Genomic DNA, 19412 nt, shown 5'->3' with positions numbered 1-19412 from the left:
TGTTTTAGCTGTTTGCTGTGTTGAAATAGTTTTGTGAGCTTTAAGCTGAGATTTACACCTTAAGATCACACACAGAAACACAGAGAGAGTCAGAAGCAGGTCTGACTGGCTAGGCAGCTGCCATTTTGTAATGATCCCTGGCAAGTGATTGACCTACTGTGCACAGATCAGCCAATAGACACATACCAATTAACTTTAAATGGGCCAATAGATACAGGCCTTACACTTGAAAGACAAGAGAAACAGAGGAATAACAGTGCCACTTGTCGTGGCATGTAACAATTATACCTCAGACTGCATGTTTGAGGTATAATTTTAATCTCCAAAAAATGCATGAATTTAATACAAATATGTGGGGATAGAAACAAAGCATCAATCCTATCATGGTAGACTTGATCCCATAGCAATACCAGAGTCGGTATCGATACTATCAATACTTGGATCGATCTGCCCACCTCTACTGATTGCATTGTTCTTCAATACGTAAGATACACTTCACATTCTTGGTCTCATTTTTTTTTTTTGCTATATTAAGATAAAGTAAAACATGAGTTGTCAAAATGTTTTACTTCTTTTCCTTTTTTGTTTTGAGGGCAACTACTCACACAAATAATATGAGTATCTGAACGACAGCCTAGCAGCGCCATCTGGTGAAGACAAATAACATATTGTAGATATCAAGTGGAGGTGGAAAAAAGGCCGGAGAGAACCCACACAAACATGACAAGTCCACACAGAAAGGCCCAGGTGATGGAGATGAACTTGGGGCCTTCTTGCTGTGAGGCAACACTGCTTTTGGACACCTGCTTTTTAGGTGGTCAGACACACTGAAACACTGAGGAGTCTGAGGCTATCATGTGGGTAATCTGTTGGTTTCTGGCTCACTATTTTTGTCATGTATGTCTTCTTATTGTCTTTTAACAAGAGAGTGGAGAGCAGGAGGCAGAAGCTTCAGACAAGAGGAGGCTGCAGCTGAAATTGTGGGAATCATCACTATAACATCATAGTTTGTGAATGAGCTCTCCAAAACCACTTTCAATCCTGCCTTATGTAAAAGTTCAGGTTTGCTCAACGTATAAAGTGATGTTATTCATTTAGACACAGGTCACTGTTACATTAAGGTTCTTCATGAGTTCATTCACACGTTCTGAATAAACCCGATTAAGAAATGAGCAACATCCTGCATTTCTATTTGCAGAATTTGTCAGTACACAAAGTGGTGCATGATGCTTCTCATTTGATTTTGTTAGCTTGGCAGCTATATTTTGATAGTTAATTTCATAATTACAACAGGCAAACTTTAAAGTGAGTCATATAAACTACAGTCTGCAGAGAGCTGTCACTGCCATTTGCTGTTAACTCATCCTTGATCCTGCTTCTACTTCCTGGCGTGGCAAACCGTGGGGGAATGTGGGAAAGGAGGACCCAGGCGCGGAGCTCAAATTACAAGCAGTGCGTTTATTTACAGTGTGGTAGAAAGCAACAATGAATCCCAGTGTTTTCCCCAGACTCCCGTGTCGTGTCCTCCTAGTGCTCTCTGCTCCCGTGTCAGCACCCTCCGGTGCTCGCTGCTCTCCAAGCCTTCCACGCTCCTCCTGCGGGAAACAATAGCGGCAGCTGTCAGGACACTCAACAATGGCAGGCATACACTTCACGACAAAACCTAAACTGGGTAACTAACGTGGAGTCCCAAGCAATGATCCCGCGCCGGTGGGCGCTCCAAGACTCTCTTAAGTAGCTCCCCCGACGAGGCCTGATCAGCAGCAGGTGTGTGGCTTCGGGTGTGGCCAGTCCCCTAGCCGGGCCACACCCCCCAGACCTGACGGCGCCTATAAACAAGTGCTCAGACACACAGCCACACACACATATATGTACAAGCATAGAGAAGGGGAAGCAACACCAAAAATGCATAATAATATAACAGGTCCATGACTGCCCAGGGGTCCTGGGTCACCCAGTCCCAGGACCCTGACAGTACCCCCCCCCCCCTCTAAGGGTCGGCTCCCGACGACCCAAAAACAAAAACACAAACCAAAAAACCACAGTACAACCAACCCAGGGCGGGCGGCGGGGGTCCAGGACGGAGGGCCAGAACCAAAACAAGCAAAAACCACAAAAGAAACAACCCCCCCAAGGTCACAGTCCCAAAGCCCGACTGCGCATCCTGCAGCGGAGCAAAAAAAAAGAAAAAACGCCACAAAACAGTCTCAGGCGGCCCATCATTACAACAAAAGAGTTCAGGGGGCCTACCTCGAGTCCAATGGCGGCAACGTTGCAGCTCCGGCGGATGGCCACGGGTCCGGCAGCAGCAGCAAAACAGTTCCGGGGGCCTGCCACAGGTACGGTGGCGGCGCTGCTCCTCCGGTGGCAGCGCTGCTCCTCTGGCGGCCTGCCACGGGTCCGGTGGCAACGTCGCTGCTCCGGTAAGCAACAGCGAGGTGTGGCACACGGTCTATGACGCGCTGGTCGCTGACGTTGACGCACTGGACGTGGATGGCGTGGAGGGCGCGCTAGACGTGGGCGGCGTGGAGGGCGTGGAGGGCGCGCTAGACGTGGAGGTCCCTCCGGCTCGCCGACCTCCTCAGCTGGTGGCTCGCCGACCTCCGGCTCCCGCTCGTTGAGCTCCTGCTCGGGCAGCGCGAGCTCCTCCGGCTCGCCGACCTCCGGCTCCCGCTCGTTGAGCTCCTGCTCGGGCAGCGCGAGCTCCTCCCGCTCGCTGAGCTCCGGCTCGCAGAGCTGATCCTGCTCCGGCTCGCAGGGCTCCCCAGCTGGCGGTGCGGGTTCCTCCCGCTCTCCGGGCTCCGGCTCGCTGGGCTCCGCAGCTGGCGGTGCGGGCTCCTCCCGCTCTCCGGGCTCCTGCTCCGGCTCGCAGGGCTCCGCAGCTGGCGGTGCGGGCTCCTCCCGCTCCCTGAGCACCTCCGGCTGCGCTACAGCTACTGATGGTTGATCCGGAGGTGAAGGTGGTGATGCGGCATCTGCCGGGTGGGAAGGCGAAAGTAGAGTAGTCCGTTAATGATGTGTGGATATGTCTAAAGTTCCGTATATTAACATTTACAGTTCTCACTACTTTTTAGCACTTTTTAGCACCACTAGCACTTTATATAGCCTCTGTAGAAATTATCCACACCCTCACTTACCTTAACTGCACTACTGTATAGCTCTGTGTAAATAATCATTCTGTACATAAGATAATTTTTAACCCTACAACTGTTTACAACTTGCATAGTTCCCATTTCTGTATAGCTGTATATCTCAGATTCCTGTAAAGTTATTTATTTCATATTCTGTATAGTTTTTCATATTTATATCCTGTCCATATCCTGTACATAGCTTGTACTCACTACAGCCTGTACATACTTATAGTTATAGAATATTCACAACATACTTCATACCGTGTACATTATAACATAATAGACCCATTTCTGTAATATACTTACATATCTATATTATTGCTAATATATATTGTAATATATCTATATCACTAAGCACTTCTGGATGGATGCAAACTGCATTTCGTTGCCCTGTACCTGTGCATGTGCAATGACAATAAAGTTGAATTCTATTCTATTCTATTCTATTAAACGTGTTTTTTTTAAAGGGTAATTTTGAGTCTAGCAGTACTCCCAAATACTTAAATCCTCAACATTATTAATTAGTTTTTGTGCACCCAAACAAACTTTTACTGCAGCCAAGGTAGTTTTAGGTTTACTAAAAAAACATTGATACAGTCTTTTTAACATTAAGGCACAGCCATGAGTCATTCAGTCATTTTGTAAATCATGTAATGCCAATGAAAGCTGATGGGCTGCATCATCAGCAGTTTAGGATTCTGTAAAAATTACCGTATAAGTCTCCTAATGCTAATTCAAATTAACACAGTTTACTTACACCCCACTAAACAAGGTACCCAGTACTAGCATCAGCCTATTTAATCAAGTATTTATTGCTGCCATTTAGTGATCTCTCCAGAATTAAACAATTGTGGTTTTGAATATGTTTTTATTAATCATAAGCTAATGCACTGTTTCATACATTCATTTCTATGAAGAATATTAAAATATCATCATTGGCTTAACACTGTTATTGTCACAATCTGAAAGCAGGGACTCAAGCGCAGAACAGGTTGACGTCTCAGAGCGCCGTTTATTTACACACCAGTGCGATAATATATACAGTGACGGGGAAAAATCCAGGGTTCCAAGGGATTAGGGGAAGGTTCTCTCTCTCACGCTCGCTCACGTCCTCACATCCAACTCACACACGTTCGTACAGCTGGGAGGTCACAGGTCCGGGAAGGTAAACTGGAACAAGAAAGGGAAAAATCACTCACAAGTCACGAAGGTAGGGCGTAAAGGTACAAGACCACGGGAGCTGGGAAGAGAGACTAACGTTAGTAGCACAATCATCCAGCGATGAGAAGATCTGTGTCCCAGCCTCAAATAGTAGTCGGGAAATCAGCTGATCGCCAACAGGTGTGTGAGCCAAGGGCGGGAGCCAGCAGTGAGCTCCTCCCAGGCAGAGACGTAGGGGGGGGGAGAGAGAAAGCAAAAACACAAGTGTAGCCTTGTGAGGCCGGCTGGGCAGGCACGGGGACCATGACAGTTATATGTGACTTTGTGCATTTATTGTACAGCCTAACAACAACAGCCTAATTCTGGTTTCTCACACAAACTCTGTCTGACTTCATCAGTCACAGAAAAGTCTTAAGAGCGCTGCTGCTTCTTTAAGTGAATGATCAAAATACTTGTTAAATGTATTTTGTGACTAGACACCTGCCAGATCTCACACCATTAGAGAAACCCTGTACGTGAAATTGGCTGCTTTAACACAGTAATTTCCCAACTTCTAGTAATTGATGTCTTGTCATGGATTCATATAATGCATTTATAAAAGCTCTACGGTGTTCTGTTTCATAAAAAAGTGGATGTGATTGAGGCAGTAGTACCTTAAACATGACTGCAAATTCTTCTGTGTTGTCACAGTTTAATGTCATATCAACAAGTTTATATCAGTTTGTTTATGTTTCATTATCAGCATTTCTGGTTTCCCAGTGTCCACTGTGATTCTTCTCTTTATTTTTCATTATTATTTTGGTGACATCACCATCTCATCACATTTCAGTTCAAGACAAACTTGAAAGTTGGAGTCTAAAGGTCTAAAATCTTATGCAGGTTTGAGGCCACAGACCAGGTAGCAAAAGCAGATATTGTGTTTGGTGGTTATTAATGTATAAATGTATTCACTGGTACACATTTAGTTTATAACAAACATATTTTAATGATGTATTATTTGAGAAAATAAACCTTTGATTTTATATATTTCAGCTGCATTTTATTCTAAATTATTGCTTCATGTTCATGAGGGTCAAGAATGTTTCTTTGTTTTGAGTGTGAGAGCAGAGGTCTGGCATGTTGACAATCTAAACCCTGTGATCAATCCAAAATTCTGTCTTTGGCTGCAACGAAAACTTTAGTTCAAACTGCAGATAAAAATTCTGAGAACAAGCTGACTTGTGATAGTTGAACTTCTGAAACAACTCAGATTTCTCCTCCTTTGTCTCATTTTTATTTTCTATTTAGCTTCTCTTCTCTTTTTTTAAAATGGAGAAGTCAAGATTTTCTTCATTTTTCACTTTGGTGTCGTTTTAAGGAGCACAAACTGAAAACTATCTGAATGACACACACAGCGCCCTCTGACGGACACAAGTGTTATGTGCATGTTTCAGTTTAACACGTGATCGTGATTCATGAAAATGAAAGTAAATTCCGACACTTTTGAACTGAGCTGAGACGCCATTACAGGGAGTCAGATCTCTGCTGAAAAACACACGTTTGGAGGATTTTAATCAGAAAGTTCAAGAGACACTAATTTGGTGAGTTAAAAATACTTAAAGATCAAATGGCTGAGAAACTTAGACTTTTTGAAAACTATCTGAGCTGCCATGTGTGTTCAGAGACTTTCAGAGATCCTGTGTCTCTGAGCTGCAGCCACAGCTTCTGTTCAAGCTGCCTGCAGAAATTCTGGGAACAAACTAAAAACAAAAACTGTCCCATTTGTAAAAGAAAATCTTCAAAGGATGAACCATCCATGAACTTTGCTCTCAAAGAACTTGCTGACTCCTTTGCTAAGAGACACAGTGAGAGCTCACCTGAGACAGAAAACGAGAAGGAGGAAGAGAAGGAGGAGGTGGTGTGTGATAAACATCCAGACGTCCCTTACTGGTACTGTGAGGATGAAGACAGAGCTGTGTGTCCTGTGTGTGACTTTTCTCTCCACCAGAGTCACAAAGTGGTTCCTGTAGAAGAAGCAGTCAGTGACCTGAAGGAGCAGCTGAAATCTGACTTAAAGTCTCTGCAGGACAAGAGGAACAAATACAAACAAGTGGAGAAAACATACAATGAAATGAGGGAACACATGAAGAAGCAGCTGTTGTCCACAGAGAGGCAGATCAGAGCAGAGTTCAACAAGCTCCAGCAGTTCCTGAAAGAGGAAGAGGAGTCCAGACTGGCAGCTCTGAGGGAGGAAGAGGAGCAGAAGGGGAGGACTATCAGCAGAGAGATGAAGATGATTGAGGAGCAGATCTCCTCTCTGTCAGACAGCATCTCTGCTGTTGAAGAAGAGCTGCAGAAACACAGCGTGCCATTCCTCAGCAGTTATAAAGACACTCAGAGCAGAGCCAGAGCCCAGAGCTCAGTGTCAGATCCACAGCTGGTCTCAGGAGCACTGATAGATGTGGCCAAACACCTGGGCAACCTGTCCTTCAGAGTGTGGGAGAAGATGAAGGAGAAGGTCCACTTCAGTCCTGTCATTCTGGACCCAAACACTGCATACTGCTGTCTCTACCTGTCTGATGATCTGACCAGTGTGAGGCGGGGAGACACAAAGCAGCAACTTCCTGATAATCCAGAGAGAAACACTGAGTATCATGATGTTTTTGGCTCTGAGGGCTTCAGCTCAGGGAAACACAGCTGGGAGGTGGAGGTGGGAGACCATCCTGACTGGATTGTAGGTTTAGTTAAAGAGTCAGCTGATAAGAATGAACCTTGTGCATCACCAGAATTTGGAATCTTGTGTTTAAATTATGACAGTGGAAAATACAATAATGGTGTTGGTCAGACTGTGACAGTGAAGAAGAGTCTCCAGAGGATCAGAGTCCAGCTGGACTATGACAGGGGGGAGGTGTCCTTCTATGACCCTGAAGACATGACTCACATCTACACCCACAGAGACACTTTCACTGAGAAACTCTTCCCATATTTTAATATTGGAAATGCAGGAGACGCCAAAACCTCTGAAATCAAAATCTGTCAGACTGAGATTTGATTGTAAAGTGATTCTTTGTTTTAACTGTTTTTTCAGTACAGCAACAGGGTTAATTTTAGGGAAATTATTAATCACACTGTCTAACTTCATTATCAGGTTTTGTTTTATTTTGTTGTTCTAGTGGAACTATTAGCACTGCACGGCAGTGCAGCGTGTGATCTGGACACAAGCGATGGAGGCACAACTTGTAGAACTTTGGAAAGCTCATCCGAGCCTTTTCGATGTGGCATCACAAAATTATCACGACCACAACAACCGTGAAAATAGTTGGATCTACACTGCTGCTCAATCACAGCTGCCTGATCAATGTTTTTCATTAGCAATTTAGCAAAGTTGATGGTGGTGGTGTGCGTGTCTGTGTGAGTGAAAGACAGAGAGAGAGAGAGAGCGACAGAATTTCTGTTATAACCTTCATTTTTATGGACGCACAGTGTGAGCACTCAGGTCGCATCAGAGCATCGGGCCGTATAGTGTGAGACCCTGCATCGTGACCTACAAACTTCTAACCCCTGCGAGTCAATCGTGCAGTTTGAGCTGAATCGCGCGACTGAAAAAATCGCACAGTGTCTGCCCAGCATAAGTGTGATAACAGAGGGCAAAGGGGTGTGATATTTTTGTATAATTATATTTTGTATAATTACTTATCACCGGTTAATATGAGTTAATAATGATAATAGGAGTTTTCACATATAGTATGATTAACTAAAGTATGTGTGTGTTCTTTTAAAGGCTTATTGCTGCAACATGCTGAAACTTGTCTTGGAGAAACTGATTAAAATCAGATCCACTTTGCATTTCTCCAGTTTCCATAAAATGTCTTTAAAGAGTTATTAACTTTTAATCACGAATCAATCAGGATCAGGTTTATTCACCAAGTAGCAACTACAGGGATGAAATCGGTTTCATTATTATTCAGGATTTTTTTCAGTTATTGAATCATAATCATGGTGATTAAGAAACACCTCCTTCTGCTGCTGCTTCTTGAGTAAACTCATGCTTCTGTGTTCTGTGGAAATTGGCTGTCATGACTTTGAAGATTACTGCAGAAGGTAAAGTGTCTGCTGTTGCCTCTACACAGCACAGTCAGCTGCTAAAGTCACTATTTAAAAGCAAAGACCCACAAATCCTTCAGGAGTACGAGACCACAGGCACCCTGTCAGTGCCATTGAGGAATCTCCTTGTGAAGATTTGTGTAGGAGATTTGGTGGAGAGGTGTGGTTTGTAAGTATAGCGCCTTTTGTTAAAGTTTAGCAGTGAACATTTCACTTTAAAAAAGTTGAAGTGCACTGAAGCAAGAAAGGGTACCTTTGTTTTTTTTTTGTTTTTTTTTGCCTGTCCCGTTTGGCTCTTTTGCCATCAGAATTGTTGTCTAAAGGCAAAGAAAGATGCCCAACGGATTTACTTTACCAAATTGACCATCCCAGCCTTGCCGTAATGGTCCATTTGATTCACCTTTTATTGTTTATTTTATTTTCACTTGCTGAATACGGGACAGACTTGACTGGGGGAAAGAAGGGGAGAAAGAAAGAGGGAAAGAGAAACAGCTGAGAAGAGGGACGGGGGAGAAGGGCAAAAACCAAAAACCAACAGAATGAGCAGAGAAAAAAAAAGAAAAAAAAGCATATATCGATCACCTGGATCACCTGCTGAGAAAGAAAAAAGAAAACAAGCAGAAGAGAACAAGAGTAATAGAATAAACAACATCACAATGATATATGGGAATATGACAGTAAATACTAAATATTAAACATTATTGTGCAGCACATAAGATCAACAGAACACAGTGTGCTTTGAGGTAGGAGCCAAAAAGGGTGTAGTTTGTGGGTGTGATCACCCGTGTGTACCTTTGTTTTCCAGTTACCTTCTTAGTGCAGAGAAGCTGACTGTAGCAAAAAGCATCATCACCACGAGTGGCTGCACAGGGTGAAGGATTTGTAAGTAAATTTAGCATTTTAAAAATGTAAATTCCACTACGCTCTTTGATAATTACACTTGTTCCCACCTACTTGAGAATTGTATATCTTTGAACTTTGAACATTATTTATAGTCTTGTTATTCTGAAATCAGAGCATCTGTTTTGTTTCAGTTAAACTTGCTTAGCAAATATGTGATTGTTTTCCCGTGACCCATATACCTCTGAGGAGAACTGCAAAGTGTTGTTCACTGACATGTCCTTTCTTCCTCAGAACATTATTACAGTTTTTCTCAGTCGCTTTGGTGCGTTTCTCAGATCAGAATTGAAATTCTCATAACTATTAGTTCAACCTCCACAACACTCAGTCATTTGTGCACATCATAGTAGCAATTTCTCCTCTCTCTGAACAAACTGCAAATGATTTTGGACATGAATCAGTTGCTTCCATACATTTCCCTGCTGCTTTCTGACATTTCCATTTGCTTATGTCATGTCAGTCAAAAGTAATCATACCTATGGATGCTGAATAGTCGTTCCCAATAAAACTAATAGTCATACATCCATTGCTTGAGTCATCACACACAAAATTGTTGAACTAGTTATCACATGCCAAATATTGGCCATCTGTCAAGCAAATCCTATACCTTTCTGTATCATTTTTCCTGGAAATGTCTCCGAAATTGAACAGTTGATCTCGGGTGAATTACAGCTGTCACTCATGAGGAGGCGTGTGAAAGTTTAGTTGTAACCAATGACAAACAACTTGTTCACTGTCAATTATGGATGAATCCTGTGAATCCCCAATTGGCAAGCATATATAAACTGCGCAGGAGCTAGTGTGTACCATTTCTACACTTCTGTGACACAAAATGGAAGGTCAGCACCGTGGAAGAGGGGTGAGGATGCGGGGGGGAAGGGGAAGGGGAAGGGGGAGAAGAGGCAGATATAGGCGGATTCCTAATGAAATAAGGGCTACAATTGTGGACCATGTTGTCAATCACGGCCTCACCATGGAGGAGGCTGGTCGAAGGGTGCAACCCAATATTGGAAGAACTACTGTCAGTTCAATCATTCAAACATTCCGTAGGGAAAACAGGTATGCAAACAGTAATACACTGTACTGTACTGTGCCATCTCAGACACATCACATGTTACTGTACTGTATTTGCAATTTCACAAAAAGTTCACTCTGCACCACATAGGATTGTAAGACAACCTCGCGGAGGCGGAAGAGGGCCCCTTTTTACCCCACAGCAAGAAGAAGCCATTTGTGCAATGGTCATTGCAAACAATGCAATAAAGCTGAGAGACATACAAAGCGCTGTCATAGAGAATTCCACAGTATTTGGCAATATTGAATCTGTTTCAATTTCAACAATTGACAGAGTACTCAAGAAAAATGAAATCCACATGAGCAAATGGCCCTGCTAGCAGCCATGGATGCAGCATGTGACGACATCACAGCAGGGTCCTGCAGAGGATGGATTCGCCACTCCAGGAGATACTTTCCTCGCTGCATTGCGAGGGATAACATCTGTTGTGATGTAGATGAAAATATGTGGCCAGACAGACAGGAACGTCTGGATGTGCCAGAATGATTTACTGTACTGTTACATGTGCTGTTTATTGTACACATTAGTGCACAGCTCTACCAAATGGGTGATTTTGTGTTTACATGTATTCTACAGTGAACAAGTGACTGTAGCATATTTTTCTTTTGCACAATTCTGTAGGATTACAAACACTTCTACACAATGGAAATGTGAAACGTACGTATTCAGTGTCTCAGTTACTCCCAAGACTCCCATAACATCTACAGTGACTTTACTGCACATTTCAGATGGCTGTACAGGTAGGCCATAGTGCTGTCGTCAGCATTTTCAGGTGTCACCAATTGTTTTTGCAATGGGAAACACTGAAATTATAAACTGTCATAGTGGAAACATGACAATGCCATTTGACTATCTTGTTTATAAAGATGGTGTCAAGACTTTTCATTTTGATGGCACTGACAGTTTCATTGACATGGATACTTGCTTTTGAGGTATGGATAATCAATTCTGTGCATGTGACGTGCTTTTGCAGGCTATCCACTAGGTTTTGCAGTTTGCACTAATTGTTTTGGGAAATGCACTAACTGCTGTGCAAATGTTAATGGTGTTCTGAGGAACGCACCAAAGCGACTGAGAAAAACTGTATGATCCAGTCTCTGACTGTGGATTCCTACAGACTAAACTATGGGCTCAAATTGTGGTCATAAATATTTTGTACTTGTAAATCAGGATTTGTATGTGTAAAAAAGATTTGTGTGTGGACTTAGCCAAAAAAATACATGAGAAAGTCTGCACTCAAGTTTCAAGTTACAAGTACGAATTTTGACCCTATTTTTCTTACTTTCATCTGATTGGCCAGTGTCATGTCAATCACAAATTTAACTATCCAATCAGAGAACAGATGGCTTTGGCTGTTGGAGGAAAGAGGTGGAAAGCTGAACATCGATGAGCTAAAATTGCTAATAATTTTTTCAGGATCTTTTTGACCGGAATCAGTATTTCATCTGTATTTACCCGAGGAAAGGATCTGTCTAAACCTCACTGATTACTTCTCTAAAATCTATCTGTATCTTCCCTGTCTCTAAGCCTGGAACAAGCATTGCATCACTCTGCAGTGGTCCTGAAGCATCACCCTCAACACACCAACCCCAGCTGATATGCATCGGTGATCTAAAGAGGCAGTACGTCATTGTTCCTGTGAATGACAGCTTGACATGTGCTGTGGACAAGCTTTCCAAACTGTACTGGGTATGTAACTTGTCCTATCCAGCACCACTTGATGATGATGATGATGATGATGATGATGATGATGATGATGATGATGATGATGATGATGATGATGATGATGATGATGATGATGATGATGACAAATCTGAACCTGGTATTGTTGTAGAATTATTCCAGCATAGACTTGAGAAGGATTCACTGAGACTGGATTGTCCTCCATCAGCGATGGAGGAAGCATTCAGGCAGATGTTGTGGAGAATCCTACTTTATAGCTTATAATGGAAAGGAAAACAGCGGGGCAACATAGAAAATCATCTCTGCAGATCCACTATCCCCTGCATAAATCAAACTGATACTTCCTGTCCAGTTTTATTATTGTAGGGTCTTTACCTCCAAATATAAAGTGTCTTAAGGTGACTATTTGTGAGTTGGCATTATGTAAAAATAAAAATCTAACTGAATTAATTTTCTGTGGGACTTGGAAGGTTATTTCAGTTTATGGGAAGATTAGAGAAATCCTTCTTAAAGAAGGTCAAAAGCTAAAAAACAGTCAAATAATAAAATTCTTACATAAAGTATTAGTGCTATGGAGCTTTATGCTCCTTCTTTTTTCAGTTTGGAAATAACTTGTGGTACAAACCTCCACTTTGTATCTACAGTGTTATTTGTCTCCACCCGATGGCGCTGCTAGGCTGTCATTCAGATACTCACATTTTCTGCATGGGCTGTTCCCCTGAACACAAAAACCAAATAAAAAGAAAACAAGTATTAAATTTTGACCTCTCATGCTTTACTTTATCTTAATAAAGCACAAAAATGACACTCAATATGTGAAGTTAGTGATACTGCATTACTGCACACCACTGTTAATTTTTTTTCTCCCCTTTGTGTTTCAGATCCAGATTTCTGTCTCCCAGCGAATCAGCAAGTTATTTCAGTGTAAAGATCACAGTTAGAAAATCCTTTAAAGATTTTCTCTTACAAATGGGACAGTTTTTGTTTTTAGTTTGTTCCCAGAATTTCTGCAGGCAGCTTGAAATTTTTTGACAAGTCTGAGTTTCTCAGCCATTTGATCTTTAATTATTTTTAATTCACCAAATCAGTGTCTGTTGAACATTCTGATTAAAATCCTCCAAATGTGTGTTTGTCTGACTCCCTGTAATTGTCAGGGCTCTGTGTGCAGCAGGCGGGGGTGAGGATCCAAACGCAGGACTCGAACACAGAATTATAAGTCAAAACCTCAGCTTTATTGCTGGAGAAAACAAACATGAATATGCAAAGTAATTGCATATGAGAGCATGAGGGTGGGAATGGATGTCTGTATCTGTGTGTGCCTGTTTGTCTGTGTCTATATGTCAGATTGGATGCATACATACATACATACATACATATATATATATATATATATATATAGATAGATAGATAGATAGATAGATAGATAGATAGATAGATAGATAGATAGATAGATAGATAGATAGATAGATAGATAGATAGATAGATAGATAGATAGGTTTGTAGCTTGAACCCATCCGCTGGAACGTTGAAGGCAATATAATTACACTGCAAAGCAAGACACAAGTAGGCAAGCACCGTTCCTTCGCTTGACCCCAGTTGCTCTCGTCCGTTCTCCCGTACCACTGTTCTTTTATTGAGGTTACATGAATATGCATAAGTTCATTAACATATGACGTCTACATACACACAAAGAGTACCTTGCCTGTGTGTGTGTGTGTGTGTGATAGATAGATAGATAGATAGATAGATAGATAGATAGATAGATAGATAGATAGATAGATAGATAGATAGATAGATAGATAGATAGATAGATAGATAGATAGATAGATAGAGATATATAGATTTTCACATGAAAAAGTTCCTTTGGTTTCATTGAATTGCTAATAGTTCCATTGAATCAATAAAATAAAAAAAAACCTCATAATGAAGTTACACAGATTGATTAATAATTTCCCTAAAATTAAGCTGTTGGACTGAAAGGAACCCCCCCCCCCCCAAGACAAGACAAGACAAGAAAAAAAACCCCAGTTAATATAAAGAAACACTTTACAATCAAATCTCAGTCTGACAGATTTTGATTTCAGAGGTTTTGGCATCTCCTGCATTTAAAACTTCAAAATATGGGAAGAGTTTCTCAGTGAAAGTGTCTCTGTAAGTGTAGATGTGAGTCATGTCTTCAGGGTCATAGAAGGACACCTCCCCCCTGTCATAGTCCAGCTGGACTCTGATCCTCTGGAGACTCTTCTTCACTTTCACAGTCTGACCATCACCATTATTGTATTTTCCACTGTTATGCAGTAAACACCAGGTTCCATATTTTGGTGAAGGAGAAGATATATTCTTATCAACTGACTCTTTAACTAAACCCACAATCCAGCCAGGATGGTCTCCCACCTCCACCTCCCAGCTGTGTTTCCCTGAGCTGAAGCCCTCAGAGCCAAAAACATCAGGATACAGGTTTCTCTCTGGATTATCAGGAAGCTGCTGCCATGTGTCTCCACATCTCACACTGGTCAGATCATCAGACAGGTAGAGACAGCAGTGTGCAGTGTTTGGGTCCAGAATGACAGGACTGAAGTGGACCTTCTCCTTCATCTTCTCCCACACTCTGAAGGACAGGTTGCCCAGGTGTTTGGCCACATCTATCAGTGCTCCTGAGACCAGCTGTGGATCTGACACTGAGCTCTGGGCTCTGGCTCTGCTCTGAGTGTCTTTATAACTGCTGAGGAATGGCACGCTGTGTTTCTGCAGCTCTTCTTCAACAGCAGAGATGCTGTCTGACAGAGAGGAGATCTGCTCCTCAATCATCTTCATCTCTCTGCTGATAGTCCTCCCCTTCTGCTCCTCTTCCTCCCTCAGAGCTGCCAGTCTGGACTCCTCTTCCTCTTTCAGGAACTGCTGGAGCTTGTTGAACTCTGCTCTGATCTGCCTCTCTGTGGACAACAGCTGCTTCTTGGAGTGTTGAATCACTTCATTGTATGTTTCCTCCACTTGTTTGTATTTGTTCCTCTTGTCCTGCAGAGACTTTAAGTCAGATTTCAGCTGCTCCTTCAGGTCACTGACTGCTTCTTCTACAGGAACCACTTTGTGACTCTGGTGATGAGAAAAGTCACACACAGGACACACAACTCTCTGCTCGTCCACACAGAACAGTTTAGGCACTTCCTCATGTTTACTGCACACCACTGTTAACTTCTTCTCTTTTTCTGTCTCAGATGATCCAGATTTCTGTCTTCCAGAAAAGGAGTCAGCAAGTTCTTTCAGTGTAAAGTTCACAATTAGAAAATGCTTTGAAGATTTTCTTTTACAAATGGGACAGTTTTTGTTTTTAGTTTGTTCCCAGAATTTCTGCAGGCAGCTTGAACAGAAGCTGTGGTTGCAGCTCAGAGACACAGGATCTCTGAAAGTCTCTGAACACACATGGCAGCTCAGGAAATTTTCAAGAAGAGCTCTCTCAGCCATTTGATCTTTTAACTCACCAAATTAGCATCTCTTGAACTTTCTGATTAAAATCCCCCAAATGTGTGTTTTTCAGCAGAGATCTGACTCCCTGTAATGGCGTCTCAGCTCAGTTCAAAACTGTTGAAATTCACTTTCATTTTCATGAATCACAATCACGTGTTAAACTGAAAGACGAATATATTATTTGTATCCACCAGAGGGCGCTGTCTGTGTCATTCAGATAGTTTTGCAGTTTGTGCTTCATACAAAAACATAAAAGCCAAAATGTAAAAAATGTTTACCTTTTCAGTTTTTTATACTAAACAGAACATAAAAATGACACAAAGAAGATGAAGCTGTGGCGTTTCACAAGTTCAAGTATCACAACTCAGCTTGTTGTCAGAACTTTTGTTTGCAGCTTGAACAGAAGTTGTGGTTGTAGCCAAGGTCATAAATTTGGATTCAACATTGAGATTGACAACCTGCCAGACCCCTGCTCTCATCTCCTCCCCTAAAAAAAGATAATATGTTTTATTAAAATGCAACTGAAACATATCAAACCAAATGCTTATTTATACAAAATAGAATAAATCATTAAGGAAAATATCCTTGTTATAAACCAAATGTATACAAGTCAAGTACATTTCATTTGATCAGATTTCATTAAAGTGACAATTGTAATACTGTAAACTGATGACATCCTGTAAGTAGTTTGAGCTCAAGGACACAGGATCCCTGAATATCTCTGAAGACATTACAGTTCGAAAAAGTTTCTACATTCAACAAATGTAACGTCTTTACAGCTTGTACATTACAGTATCTCAAGAAAGCAAATTTCTTTTAGAGAATTCAACTGTTGTAATGGTCTTCTAGTTGATTATTAATCACCAAACACAATATCTGCTTTTACTACCTGGGCTGTGGCCTCAAACCTGAATAAAACTTTAAACTTTTAGACTCCAACTTTCAAGTCTGTCATGAACTGAAATGTGATGAGCTGACCAGTGTGAGAAATACCAATAAATAAAAATAAATAAATAAATAAATAAATAAAAACATGACAGTGGACAATGAGAAACTAGTAATACTGATGAAAAAATAAATTGATATAAACTTGTTGATATAACTTAATATGACATGACATTAATGATCGTTTTGTGTTTCTGCTGTATTTGAATGTTCAGTGATGGATGATGAAGACAGTTAAACAACAAAGATAGTATTACTAAATTATTATTTGTGTCAGTGTTTGTGTGTGATTGTGCCTTTGTAGTCATGTTTGTGAAACGTTCATCTTCTGTAGTGTGGAGATACAGAAATTCTTTTATTGCTGCCATATAATCTGCATCATTATAACTGCATTAATAACATTCTTTACAGCATTATTTCATCTAATAATATTTCTCACAGTATTGATACTGCATTACAGTTGTTTATTGAAGATGTCCATTTGAGGATCCTTCCATTATGTTAACTTTTATTACAAGTACGGTTAGAAGTATTTTATACACATTGCATATCTGTGCTTATTTTGAGTTGATGTTCGGTTCATTAAGGGTCTTAAGCTTCACTGGCGTGACTGTCCAGGTGATACATGCTGAGGGAAACTAGAACATAGAAGGATAACTGCAATGCATGCTTACAGTACATATAATACATATAATCTAATGTGTCCGGCCTGAGGCCTTAACTCATTTGGTGTCTTACTATATTTTATTCTACTTGGTAACAGATGATCAGAGTCAATAATTAGCCTCAAAGACCCTGAGGGCTTGAAGTTTATTACCTTGTATGGAAGGTGTTATAGAAAAGAGAAGTTCTATGTCTGCTTATAGCTATTAAAGATGTACGATTAACTGTGACTAATGTCTGGAACCTATTTTAATCTGTCATTGATGCCATGGGGGGGCGTGTACCCCACTGCTTTATAAGTATCCACAACATGTATTTTGGTCAGAAGACATATGTTGATGTTTTCTCCGGGCTGTTAATAAACTCAACGTTTGATTGCACTTTTCTGGGGCCTCCGTGGTTTGTGACACTGCTCTGCATTGATCGATTTCGCGACAGTAGGTTATCAAGTAGAGGGTCTACTGAATGGGGGATTTTCTACTGAATGAAAATGCAACACAAATACTTGAAACTGACAACACAGAAGAATTTACTGTCACATGTCATGAGTCATATTCTGGTGAAAAAGAAAATCACAAGTCCGTACATCCAACTTACAGCAGGACCTAGAACTAGCAGCTCAGTAACTGGTTGTTGTTCCTGTCTTTAGTCCAGGGGTGGGGAACTTCAGGTCTCAAGGGCTGGTGTCTTGCAGGTTTTAGATGTGTCCTTGATCCAGCACAGCTGATTTTGGAGTTACCTCCTCAGCATGTTTTGAAGTTATACCGAGGCCTGGTAATGAACTAATCATTTGATTCAGGTGTGTTGATCAATGGTGATATCTAAAACCTGCAGGACACCGGCCCTCGAGGCCTGGACTTCGCCCCCCTTGCTTTTAGTCAGTTAATAAGTGTCACAGTTTACTGTTCACATTCAAAAACTTTGAAAAGCAATGAAATCATCATTCAGATTTTGACCTGATCAAATATTTACATGTGAAACACGAGAATTATTCAGAAACCATGTATTTAAAAGAAGCAAAAATATAAAAAGCCGCCCATCACATACACAGTTAAAATAATCACTTTAAAGTTCAGCAGATTTTGATATCAGATGTTTTGCATCTCCTGCATTTCCAACCTCAAAATATGGGAAGAGTTTCTCAGTGAAAGTGTCTCTGTGAGTGTAGCTGTGAGTCATGTCTTCAGGGTCCTAGAAGGACACCTCCCCCCTGTCATAGTCCAGCTGGACTCTGATCCTCTGGAGACTCTTCTTCACCATCACAGTCAGGGTTGGTTGAAGGAGGACCCAGATGCGGAACGTTCTGAATGGAAAAAGTGTGTTTATTTACAAAAGGCTATGAAACAGTGCCAACAGTCCACAGTGTGTTCCCATTTCCCAGGCTGTGATTCCTCTCCTTGATATGTGGTGAAGTTTTGTTTTCCTTGGTGCCATGTACACAGTGTGCTGCTCCCTCCACATGTTTCCGCATTCGACCTAGAAATGAGAGATATCACAGTGAGTACAGCTCTATCCACCAGCTGACAAAAACACTTAAACCAGTCCACAGGAAAATACAGAAACCGCGATTCAACTCAGTTCAATTTTATGTATATAGCACCAAATCACAACAACAGTCACCTCAAGGCGCTTTATATTGCACAGTAGATCGTACAATAATAGATACAGTTAGATACCATATTTCTAAGATTTTCAGGGCCGAGTACAATAACCTCAGTTTTATCTGAATTAAGAAGCAGAAAGTTAGCGGTCATCCAGGTCTTTATGTCTTTAAGACATTCCTACAGTTTAACTAAATGGTGTGTGTTATCTGGCTTCATGGATGGATAGAGCTGGGTGTCATCAGCATAGCAGTGAAAGTGTATGCTATGTCTTCTAATGATGCTGCCTAAGGGAAACATGTATAATGTAAACAGAATTGGTCCTAGCACTGAACCCTGTGGAACTCCATAATTAACCTCAGTGTGTAAAGAGGACTCTCCATTTACATGCACAAATTGGAGTCTATTATGGACTGATTCCTATATAGCGCTTTTCTACTCTCCCTGAGTACTCAGAGAGCTGTATATAACATGCTGCATTTTCGGATATCTTTTTCTAACAACATTTATACACATTCACACTCCGATGGCTGCATCAGAGAGCAACTTGGGGTTAGTATCTTGCCCAAGGGTACTTGGCATGCAGACTGGAGGAGCCAGGAATCAAACCACCAACCTTCCAATCAGTAGGTGACCTGCTCTAACTCCTGAGCTACAGCCACCCCTAAAGATCTATCTGTTAGATAGATATGATACAAATAACTG

General features: G+C 41.4%; 2 protein-coding genes across 2 annotated transcripts; one reads left to right on the top strand and one right to left on the bottom strand.

The window, feature by feature from the left end:
• Positions 1-5774: 5774 nt before the first annotated feature.
• Positions 5775-13145, top strand: LOC146563023 (E3 ubiquitin-protein ligase TRIM35-like). The gene is made up of 3 exons (XM_085295370.1): positions 5775-9257; positions 11878-12039; positions 12915-13145. The coding sequence occupies exon 1, from the start codon at positions 5899-5901 to the stop codon at positions 7321-7323; it is 1425 nt and encodes a 474-aa protein (XP_085151496.1). The 5' UTR covers positions 5775-5898; the 3' UTR covers positions 7324-9257; positions 11878-12039; positions 12915-13145.
• Positions 13146-14061: 916 nt separating this feature from the next.
• Positions 14062-15599, bottom strand: LOC146563022 (E3 ubiquitin-protein ligase TRIM35-like). The gene has a single exon (XM_085293185.1). The coding sequence runs from the start codon at positions 15493-15495 to the stop codon at positions 14086-14088; it is 1410 nt and encodes a 469-aa protein (XP_085149311.1). The 5' UTR covers positions 15496-15599; the 3' UTR covers positions 14062-14085.
• Positions 15600-19412: the final 3813 nt, after the last annotated feature.

The sequence above is a fragment of the Mchenga conophoros genome, linkage group LG12, assembly GCF_057382185.1.
Source record: "Mchenga conophoros isolate Kocher_MC1m ecotype Shallow Benthic linkage group LG12, M_conophoros_male_GT1.1, whole genome shotgun sequence".
In the NCBI taxonomy this organism is placed as follows: Eukaryota; Metazoa; Chordata; class Actinopteri; order Cichliformes; family Cichlidae; genus Mchenga; species Mchenga conophoros.
The sequence above is the reverse complement of the archived record's forward strand: the minus strand, read 5'-3'. Positions and strand labels throughout refer to the sequence as shown.

What these genes read in the sequence shown, in the direction of transcription:
- LOC146563023 (XM_085295370.1), top strand. Translation starts at nt 5,899, where the DNA reads ATGGCTGAGAAACTTAGACTTTTTGAAAACTATCTGAGCTGCCATGTG.
- LOC146563022 (XM_085293185.1), bottom strand. Translation starts at nt 15,495, where the DNA reads ATGGCTGAGAGAGCTCTTCTTGAAAATTTCCTGAGCTGCCATGTGTGT.